General features: G+C 37.8%; 1 protein-coding gene across 1 annotated transcript in view; it reads left to right on the plus strand.

The window, feature by feature from the left end:
• The window catches only part of LOC144978052 (organic anion transporter 3-like), a 10025-nt gene extending 2363 nt beyond the window's left edge, over positions 1–7662 (plus strand). Inside the window, exons 2-3 of the mRNA XM_078923548.1 lie at positions 482–660; positions 2028–7662. Coding sequence (XP_078779674.1) covers positions 519–660; positions 2028–3667 — 1782 coding nt within the window. The 5' untranslated portion in view covers positions 482–518 and the 3' untranslated portion in view covers positions 3668–7662. The remainder of the gene's footprint in view (positions 1–481; positions 661–2027) is intronic.
• The last annotated feature ends 3135 nt before the right edge of the window (positions 7663–10797 follow it).

Consider the following 10797-nt stretch of genomic DNA (forward strand, 5'->3'; position numbering starts at 1 on the left):
AAGTTATGATTTTTTGGGGGTTTTTTCTGAGTAGAATTTGTTGCTGTGGGAAGGAAGCACTTTATCTTCGATTTTGGCTCATATCTCGAATCGAAGCTTACCGCATCTTACCGGGTTTTCTCAGCTAGCCTCACATATTATACAATTATTTTTTTTAATTGAGCTTTTATATAGAGCAATATCCACTAAACGTGCTCAAAGAGCTTTTGAAGGGGTCCCTGGCCAACAGCAACACATAACATGTAGAACGAGACATGACGCCTGTTAGGCGATATTACATTTGGGGGGGGGGGGGGGCAGAGACCACGTTGTTAACGGCCAGGTACTCATGTTACATCTGAATACGGTGAGAGAATGTGAGTAAAGGACTCAACTATGCGCCGAGCGAGGCTCGAACCCAGGACATTCCGATCCGAAAGCGAGTGTCATGCCACTAGACCACATAGCCGCACAATCATGACAATCTCCCTCTTCCTCCCAGGTGATGTGATTGAATTCACGTGCCCAAAGATCCTACGATGACCACGACCAATCAACCATCCTTCGAGAATGTTCTGGAAGCGTTGGGTCTTCCTGGAAGATTCCAAGTCTCCCAAGTCATTTTCCTGATGCTAGGGAAGCTCATGACCTCCTTCACCGCCATAGGATTTATCTTCATGGGTGAGTGATTCTTTTTTTTTAATTTGAGCTTTAAATTGATATCTTTATAGCGCAATATTCACTAAATATACTCAAAACGCTGTACAAGAGGTCCCTGGCCAACAGCAACACTTAACATTTTGGACGAGACATGACGCCTGTTAGGCAATATTACAATTTTTCGGACAAAGACAACGCTGTTAACGGCCAGGTACTCATTTTACACATGAGTACGGTGAGAGAATGTGAGTAAAGAGCCTTTTCCAGGGGCTCAACTATGCGCCGAGCGCGAGGCTCGAACCCTGGACCTTCCGATCCGAAAGGGAGTGTCATACCACTAGACCACATAGCCGCACAATATCCACTAAATGTACTCAAAGCGCTGTACAAGAGGTCCCTGGCCAACAGCAACACTTAACATTTTGGACGAGACATGACGCATGTTAGGCGATATTAAAATTTTTGTTTAATTTCAGAGAAAACGGTGTTATGGGCCAGGTACCGTTTTACACCTGAGTACGGTTAGATATTGAGAGTAAAGAGCCTCTTTCCAAGGCCTCAACTATGAGCCGAGCGAAGCTCGAACCCAGGACCTTCCGATCCGAAAGCGAATGTCATACTACAATATCACATAATAATAATAATAATAATAATAATAATAATAATAATAATAATAATAATAATAATAATAATAATAATAATAATAATAATAATAATAATAATAATAATAATAATAATAATAATAATAATAATAATATAATGATAATAATAATAATAATAATAATAATAATAATAATAATAATAATAATAATAATAATAATAATAATAATAATAATAATAATATAATAATAATAATAATAATAATAATACACATTTAAACAGCGCTTATTCTCGTGTAAAACACAAGCTCTGGGCACTTAAAAATATAAACTATCAATTTTGAGTGGGAAAAAAACCAACAAAAAAACATGCAATGAATTCATAGCCGCACATTTAGAATAATGGTCTTATTTTACAATCAGCCACCAAATTTGTTGCTGTTTTTGATGTTATTGTGGTAGCTGTTCTTGTTTATGTTGATGCTGTTGTTGTTTTTGCTTTATGGATCGGCAATGCGTGTTAACATATCTTTTATTTTAAAATGACGAAATCTGAATCAATTTTGGGGTAAAATAAATGATTTCTTACACCTTTGCGTTCAAGAAGAAGAAGAAGAAGAAGAAGAAGAAGAAGAAGAGGAAGAAGAAGAAGAAGAAGAATGATGATGATGATGGTGATGATGATGATGAACTTGATGACAACGACGACGACGAATATAATGAATAGAACAATGCAGTCACCATGAGTACATAATAATCCAGTTTCTATTTCTATACCTATACACACAGGTCACGAACCACCCCACACGTGTAACCAAGTGAACGAGACAGAATTTCTACAAGACTTTGGACTAGCCAATGATTCGTCTGCATGGCTTGAATACGGCTCCTGCCATATCACCGTCTACATCAACGACTCCAACGCCAACAACAGTAACGACCATTTTACCAAATTTGCTCAAAAAGCTTGCCCGAATGGAAGGAATTTCTCAGATGCCAAAGAGACTTCCTTCTTATCTGAATGGGACCTCGTGTGCGAGTCCAAGGGAACTGCAGAGCTTGTCTATACATTTGGAATGCTGTCAGCCGTAGCAAGCGGGTTTTCCAGTTCTTACATTGCCGATCGTTTAGGTCGGAAAACCGTCATGTTTTGGTTCCTTTTAATAGAATTCGCTTTAGAAATAAGCATTATTTTCTCACCAAATATTTACATGATCATGGGAATTCGACTTCTGACGGGTTTCCTGGACCAAGGAGCTACTTGTGCCTATTTAATTCTTGGAGTGGAGCTCATGGTATCTCGCCACAGACAATACTACGTCAATGTCCTAGGAATCTCGTGGGTCTGCGATATTCTCGTGGGCTGTGGAATTGCATACGGTTTACGGGAATACAGTTGGAGGTACTTTCAGGGAGTGATAGCAGGGACGGGTGTTATTTCTATTGGTGCCTTGTTATTCATACAAGAGTCGCCCCGATGGTTAGCGGCAATAAACAAGAGAAAAAAAGCATTAAAGATTATAGAATACGCTTGTAAACAAAATGGTAAAGAGTTTGGGCAAGTTAAAGAAAAACTTGATCAATTTTGGAGATTTAATGAGAGTAAAGATGTGGATAAATCTAATGATGAAGAGTTTGAGGAACTTATTATCAAAGCAGATGGGGAAGGACATAAAGAAAGAGATTTGAAATCAAATGTCAACGAGAAGACTGGGAATAAAAACGGAAACTTTCTCACCTTATTTCGTAACCGACGACTTTTGTGGTTGACTTTCCTAATGTGGTTTATCAGAACCACCCATGATGTGACGTATATTGGCCTTTTTATGACGTCATCTAATCTCACCGGAAACCGGTTTCTTACGTTCTCTTTGATGGCAATGGTGGAAATCCCCAGCTTTATTGTCGTAATTTTTATGCTAGACAGGATGAATCGGAAAACCGCACTGTTTATAAATTTAGGATTAAGCACCGTGTTTTTAATAGCGTCCACTCTTTTTCTCACATTTGGAGACGAATCATACACATCGGAGATCATGTCGACCGTTTTGATGGTTATGGGAAAATACGCTATCAGCTCTTCTTTCAACGTTGTCTTTGTCATGACTCCAGAGTTGTACCCGACAAACATAAGGGCAATCGGAAGTGGTGTGGTCACGTGCGGGGCAAAGGTCGGGGCCATGCTGGCGCCATTTGCACGGCCATTATATACGATTGCCAGATGGGCGCCTGGTACTATTTTTTCTGCCATGTGTGTTGTTTCATTATTTATGATAATTGGCTTGCCAGAGACGAAAGATAGGGAATTGCCCAATAGTGTGGACGATTTAAAAAAGAGAAAGAGTAGAAAAATTGAATTTGAGGTCAATGGTGATAGTCGTAACTTGGGGGAAAATGACATACCGTTAAAAAGAAGGCAAGTAAATTAGTTTGGGTGCGCATAGATGTTTTATAGTGGTAACTGATGATAGTCAAATATCTAAAAAAAATTTAAGTTGAGCTTTTATATAGCGCAATATCCACTATATTTGCTCAGAGCGCTTAACAGGCGGTCCCTGACAAACAGCAACACTTGACATGTAGGACGAGGCATGACGCCTGTTAGGCGATATTACACCTTTTTTTTTTGACAGATACAACGCTGTTAACGGCCAGGTACTTATTCTACACCCTGAGTACGGTGAGAGAATGTGAGTAAAGAGCCTTGTCCAATGACTCAACTATGCGCCGAGCGAGGCTCGAAGGAATGTCGCAATTATCGATATGAAATCTCTAGCTTTCAATCATTTGAAATACTAATCATGATATTTTCAATATTGTCATATTAACAATGAATGCTGTTTATATAACTTTTCATGTATGCACGACCGTTTCACGGAGCAATTAAAAGGCTCTTAAACCATAATATAAGCTTTTACACGATATGATGCGATACGAAATCTCTATCGGTGCCAATCTCGTAAAGCTGCGAAAAGAAATCTACTTGTATCTATAGATAAGCAATTAAGGAGGACGGCTGTGGAATTGGAATTTCACAATCAACCCCGAAAAGATGATTATCGAAATACGACTGCGAGATCAATAGTGTTTAACGATGGAACTGGGTAAACATACAGCCGACAAAGGAATGGACGTCTGATAACTAATTCTGGACAGAGGATCATTGATATTCTTGTAGATGGTGAAGATACTGGGTATTTAGAAGAATGCCTTACCATTTTTTTTTCTTTTCGGTATCATATAGAAGGTAGTGACTATCATTCTGGGGTCAATGCAGAGGTGTTTGAAGACTGGCTAAAGAACTGTTTGCTGACTTTCCTCGAAACACCCAGCTGTATTGCATTGGACAACACTACCATTCGGTGACCCATGATCACCTCAAGGCTCCAACTTCGGCAACGTCATGTCTCTAATCAGACAACAGTGCGTATTATTCTGACCATTTATCAAAGGCCCAACTATATTCTAGCGAAAATAAACAAAGCAGAAACAGCAGAGGGTCTATTCAAGGAGTTTTGACGCGAGGTTGCGTCACTTCCCCCATATCACGGTGCGCGCAATCCAATCGAGCTCATTTAGATCCCAGTAAAGGGAAGGATTGAGAGGTGGATCACCAAATTTATTCTAACCGACGAGGCAATAAATGATAGAACAAGGGAAGACTGGAAAAGGCATGCTCCAACCTTCGCAAACTGGAGGAAAATTACATTTCATTGAATAGAGTGATGTCATGAAATCTTTCCGTAGTCGTTCTATTTCTCCTTTTCCTCATCCTAGTCATCAGAATGTGATGATTGATGTGGCCAGTATGTCTTTGTTGTTGTTGTAGTTGTTGTTATTGCTGAATACATTTACCTATTTGTAGAGACACTGAGTCATAAATTGTAAATTTTTTTACTTTTGACCAATCTACATTAAATTTATGTAATCCTCTTTGCTATAAACACACGCTATTTCTATAAATTTCGCAATCAAAATAATGTTGGGAGAGCGTAATGTTCACTTTCATTTGTATTTTCACGAGTAAGGTGTATTGATAGTTATAAAATGTAGATGTCTGATAGTTAAGGATTGCCATTCGTTCCTTCATATTCAGATACTGTATGTATATCGTTTAAGTTTTAATTAACCGAACATTCCATTTTAACGAATTCCATCAAAATGGATAAGCGGAAAATTCATAATTTTGCTACTGTAAATCATCTATCTATGAGTTACGATCCTTGCCAGGTATCGATTTTAATATAGCTGTTAGAAGCGAAACCCTTTCCTATTGTTTTACAATTAATGAAAAAATCATTTTTTGATTAAGACAAATTTATTCAGAGGGTCATACAAACTGTTGCAGCTGTGCATTGGGGGACAGCTGAGAAAAAGAAGAAAAACACGCGCCACTTATAGGGAATGAGATTAGCGGAAGATTGGACATCACCTTAAAGAGAGAACGTCAACATGGTTTTGCGCATGCGTCTCTCTCGTCCTCGCTTTCGGTGAAGTGTCTCCGGAAGCGAGGACTAGAGACGCATGCGCACAACCAACATGACGTTCTCTCTCTAATAACTTTTCCGCCGGTGACGTCCAATCAAGGGACGCTACTCTTCCTCTAATCGCATTCCCTATTAAAAATCTGACTATAGTTGTTACTATTCATTAACTCCATTGTTTAAAATATTATTTGTGCTTACAGATATCAAAGTGACATGACTTATAGAAGGATGTATTCTTTGTTCTTTACTCTCCATATTTGAGTTATATTATTCTGGTCTACTTGCAATGTTCTTGCGATAGATTTGTATATACTCTAACGTATAGTCAGTAATAAATTGTTCTCTCACACTCCCATCTAATCAATTCACTCTTCTGAGTTAAGTGATTCCACAATAGGGAATGAGATTAGCGGAAGAGTAGCTTCCCTTGATTGGACGTCACCTTACAGAGAGAACGTCAAAATGATTTTGCGCATGCGTCTCTCTCGTCCTCGCTTTCCGTGAAGTGTCTCATGCCGCACAACCAACATGACGTTCTCTCTCTAATAATTTTTCCGCTCGTGACTTCGAATCAAGGGACGCTACTCTTCCGCTAATCTCATTCCCTATATTAAGCTGGTTTCCCGCCAAAAACACAACAATAGGTTTCAACGGTCATGACGTCACTTCCCTCGTAATGACGCATAGTAACTTAGTAACCGGTTCTAAATTATCGGGAAAATGGCGGACGCCCTTATGAAATACTTCTCCGACGAGCATTAAAGTGTATCCAGAGGAGAAAAACATTTAAAATCTGATCATGTTTTGACATTTATACTTTCTGATCACATGACATGTGAAAAAGTTCTATCCAGCATGAAGAATAATAGAACGAAGCTGCTCGTTGCTAGGCGGACGTGACATCAGACAATTGAATCTTGGTATGGCCTTGAAACAGACCATATTATCTACTAATTGACACAAACTGCTATCAGGAGGCTATATTTAAAATAATAATCTGAAACTTATGATAAATCCGATAGCTCAGTTGGTAGAGCACTCGCTCCATACGCAAATGGACCGAGATCGATCCCGGGTGCAGTCGAGATTCTTTATGATACCCCTGTCTACTCATCCGGGAATGAATGGGTAGCTGGGTATGTTAGATCTGGCGAAAAGTATTTTGCGAGAGACTAGCGTCCTATCCAAAGGGTAGCAAGCAATTGCTATTGCCCGTTTCACGCAATAGAAACCGGGATAAACTCCGACTCCGTGGGCTAAATGGCTCTGAAGGACTACTTATTATGATAAATTTATATTAATAGGCTTCAACAGTCGTGACGTCACTTACTTCGTAATGATGCATAGTAACTTAGTAACTGGTTCTAAACTATTGGAACAATAGCGGACGCCCTTATGAAATACTTCGCCGACAAGCATAAAAGTGTATTAAGAGGAGAAAAACATTATAAATATGATCATGTTTTGACTTTTATACATCCTGATCACATGACATGACGTGAAAAAGTTCTAGCCAGCATGAAGAATAAAAATTACCGGCTTTCTTTGTTTAGAACCAAGCTGCTGGTTGCTGGGCGGACGTGACATCAAACTATTGAATCCTAGTGCAGCAATGTGATTTTGATGATATGACACTTACCTTCGGATCGGAAAGACCTGTTTGAGTCCTTGGAAAAGAGAGAGAGAGAGAGAGAGAGAGAGAGAGAGAGAGATAGAGAGAGAGATAGATAGATTGATAGATAGATAGATAGAAAGAGAGAGAGAGAGAGAGAGAGAGAGAGAGAGAGAGAGAGAAAGAGAGAGAGAGAAAATAAGTAGGAGTGAAATATCTGTTGAATGCCTGTTGAATGTTACACTTATCATTTAACGTTATAACAAGTGTAACTAAATGACAAATTGCCATATTTATGGACAATAAAGATCTATTATTATTATTATTATTATTATTATTATTATTATTATTATTATTATTATTATTATTATTATTATTATTATTATTATTATTACTATTATTATTATTATTATTATCATTATTATTATTATTATTATTATTATTATTATTATTATTATTATTATTATTATTACATTATCTCACCGAACTCAGGTGTAAAATAGTCATATCTGACTGTTAACAGCGTTATCTCTGTCGTGCAAAAATAGTAACATGCGCAAAGGGTTAAGAATCATTTTGAAAAGGATTAATTCAGAAAAGTGAGTGGATCAGTCACTGACTTATCGTGTTGATAATAACAAGAAATGGAGTGAGTAGGCGGAAAGTGCCGGAAGACAATGATAGAGAATAAAAATTTCGCGGCGGCGATGGTAAATTGGTGGGTAGCTCTCACAGTTGTGCTGGTTTCAATTTTGTGCCATATTTGCAAAATCGATTGTTTATGATTGGTTTTGAATGTCTGCGACTTTTCAACAGTTTTTATACAAAGTCAATAAATTATATTTACACAAAAAGAAAACCACTTTTGTCTAGTTTTTTTATATGTGTATTTTGTGATTATCTTTGTTCCAACGCGACCAGTATCGAGCTGTTAACGGAAACAAACTGTCTATCTTTGTCCCAACACCAACCAGTATCGAACTGTTAACGGAAACAAACTGTCTATCTTTGATCCAACACCAACCAGTATCGAACTGTTAACGGAAACAAACTGTCTATATTTGTTCCGACACCAATCAGTATCGAACTGTTAACGGAAACGAACTGTCTATCTTTGTTCCAACACCAATCAGTATCAAACTGTTAACGGAAACAAACTGTCTATCTTTGTTCCAACACCAATCAGTATCGAACTGTTAGCGGAAACAAACTGTCTATCTTTGTTCCGACACCAACCAGTATCGAACTGTTAACGGAAACAAACTGTCTATCTTGTTTCTTTTGTGTAAGTTTACGTAAATTTTATCTCGGCACTCAATATTTAGGGCAGTAGGTCCTTGCTGTATTCGCTTCAATGAGTGTGTTATCATTGTGCTAACTAACACCTCGTGGATGAACAGTTACCGGGGCCTTTGACCTCGTTTGGACAGTCGTTCTGTAAATTAAGTCAAGTTCACATGTACTGCCCAAGATAAAGTAAAAGAGACGGGAAACTTCTGAAGTGGCAATATGGTATTAATAGATAGGGTGTGTGCTTGGCCAAGAAGCTCACAACATTTCCATCCGGAAGTACAACGGACCAACACACAAAAATATGTGTAACCATGAACTTGTATAGTCTGCTTAATACAGTTGAGTGAGAATTACTCATAAATGTGGATGGCAAAGAACAATAACAAATACCTCAGTGAAACCAACTTCTATTCTATCTATAGATAGTACGCACTTGGCTAAGAAGTTCACAAGATTGCCATCCGGAAGTATAACGGACCAAAACACAAAGATGTGTGTATCCATGAACGTTTATAGTCAGGTTAATACAGTTCAGTGAGCATTTATTACTCATAAACGCGGATGGCAAAAAACAATAACAAAGACCTGAGTTACGTCATCTTCAAACTATCTATAGATAGAATAGAAGTTGGTTTCACTGAGGTATTTGTTATTGTTCTTTGCCATCCACATTTATGAGTAATTCTCACTAAAGTGTATTAAGCCGACTATACAAGTTCATAGATACATACAGTTTTGTGTGTTGGTCCGTTATACTTCCGGATGGCAATGTTGTGAGCTTCTTAGCCAAGCGCATACTATCTATAGCAGACGACTCGTATCGATGTCAGACCGTGTCAAGTCGATAAACATCCTCTCTTATTTGTATAGATAGAATGCGCTTGGCTAAGAAGCTCATAACATAGCCATCCGGAAGTATAACGGACCAACACACAAACTTTGTGTAGCCATGAACGTTTATAGTCTGGTTAATACAGTTTAGTGAGAACAACTCACAAACGCGGATGGCAAAAACAATAGCAAAGGCCCGAGTGACGTCATCTGCATACTATCTATAATTAATATTTGGCATGGGCTTTCGTAGCTTCTCCTTCTTTCTTTCTTACTTTCTTTTTTTTTTTAATTATATCTTTACAGGGGAGGGAATGGGTGAATAATAACACTATCACCGTCTAGAAGTATCTAATAACACCCCCCCCCCTCCCCCATGATTGATTCATATAGTTTTCATCTTGATTTACATTTCATCTCCTCTCTCTCTCTCTCTCTCTCTCTCTCTCTCTCTCTCTCTCTCTCTCTCTCTCTCTCTCTTTCTGAGCAGATGAATAGTTGTTACCTTATTAACAAAATATTACTATTCTTTGATTAGATATTAACATGTAGTGAACAATCACCCAATCAACAAAATAGTAGAACAGTTATAGTGAGATAAGAACATATTATGAACAATCTATTTTCCCTTTGATATTTTGAGAAATAAGTTTCAGATTCATTTAACAATATAGGAAATACGCTTCAACAGTCGTAACGACACTTCCCTCGTAAAATGACGCATGGTAACTGACTCGAAACTATCGGAACAATGGCGGACGCCCTTGTGAAATATTTCTCCGACGAGCATAAAAGCGTATCCAGAGGAAAAAAAACATTATAAATCTGATCATGTTTTGACTTTTACACATTCTGATCACAAGACATATGAAAAGTTATTGCCAGCATGAAGAGTAAAAAGTATTGTTTAGAACCACGATGGCCGCCGTCGCTGGGCGACGTGACATCAGACTATTGAATCCAATTGGAACTGCAAATTTAAATTACAGTACTCAAAATCATCTCCATCTTGTTGACAAACCCAAAACGTTCATAACGACGTGTACATAATATATGCAGGTCTGACATCCGAACATCCCTTTGGGCCTAGTTTAACATTGTTGTAATGGACAATATTTTGCGTCATTTTTAGAGATTTCCGTTACAACAATGAGCCCTACAGCAATTGGGGTATCAGACCTACAAAAAAAAAAACGCACGTCGGTTTACAACATTTCTTTGGCCTTTTTTCGTCTTGGTTTTTTTGTTTTTTTTTTTTGTTTTTTTTTTTTTTTTTTTGTTTTTTTTTTTTTTGTTTTTCAAATATAAAAATCAGGAACTAATTGTGAGCAAAACA

This window comes from Berghia stephanieae, chromosome 8, assembly GCF_034508935.2.
Source record: "Berghia stephanieae isolate SIO BIC M18660-M18661 chromosome 8, UCSD_Bste_1.3, whole genome shotgun sequence".
Classification (NCBI taxonomy): domain Eukaryota; kingdom Metazoa; phylum Mollusca; class Gastropoda; order Nudibranchia; family Aeolidiidae; genus Berghia; species Berghia stephanieae.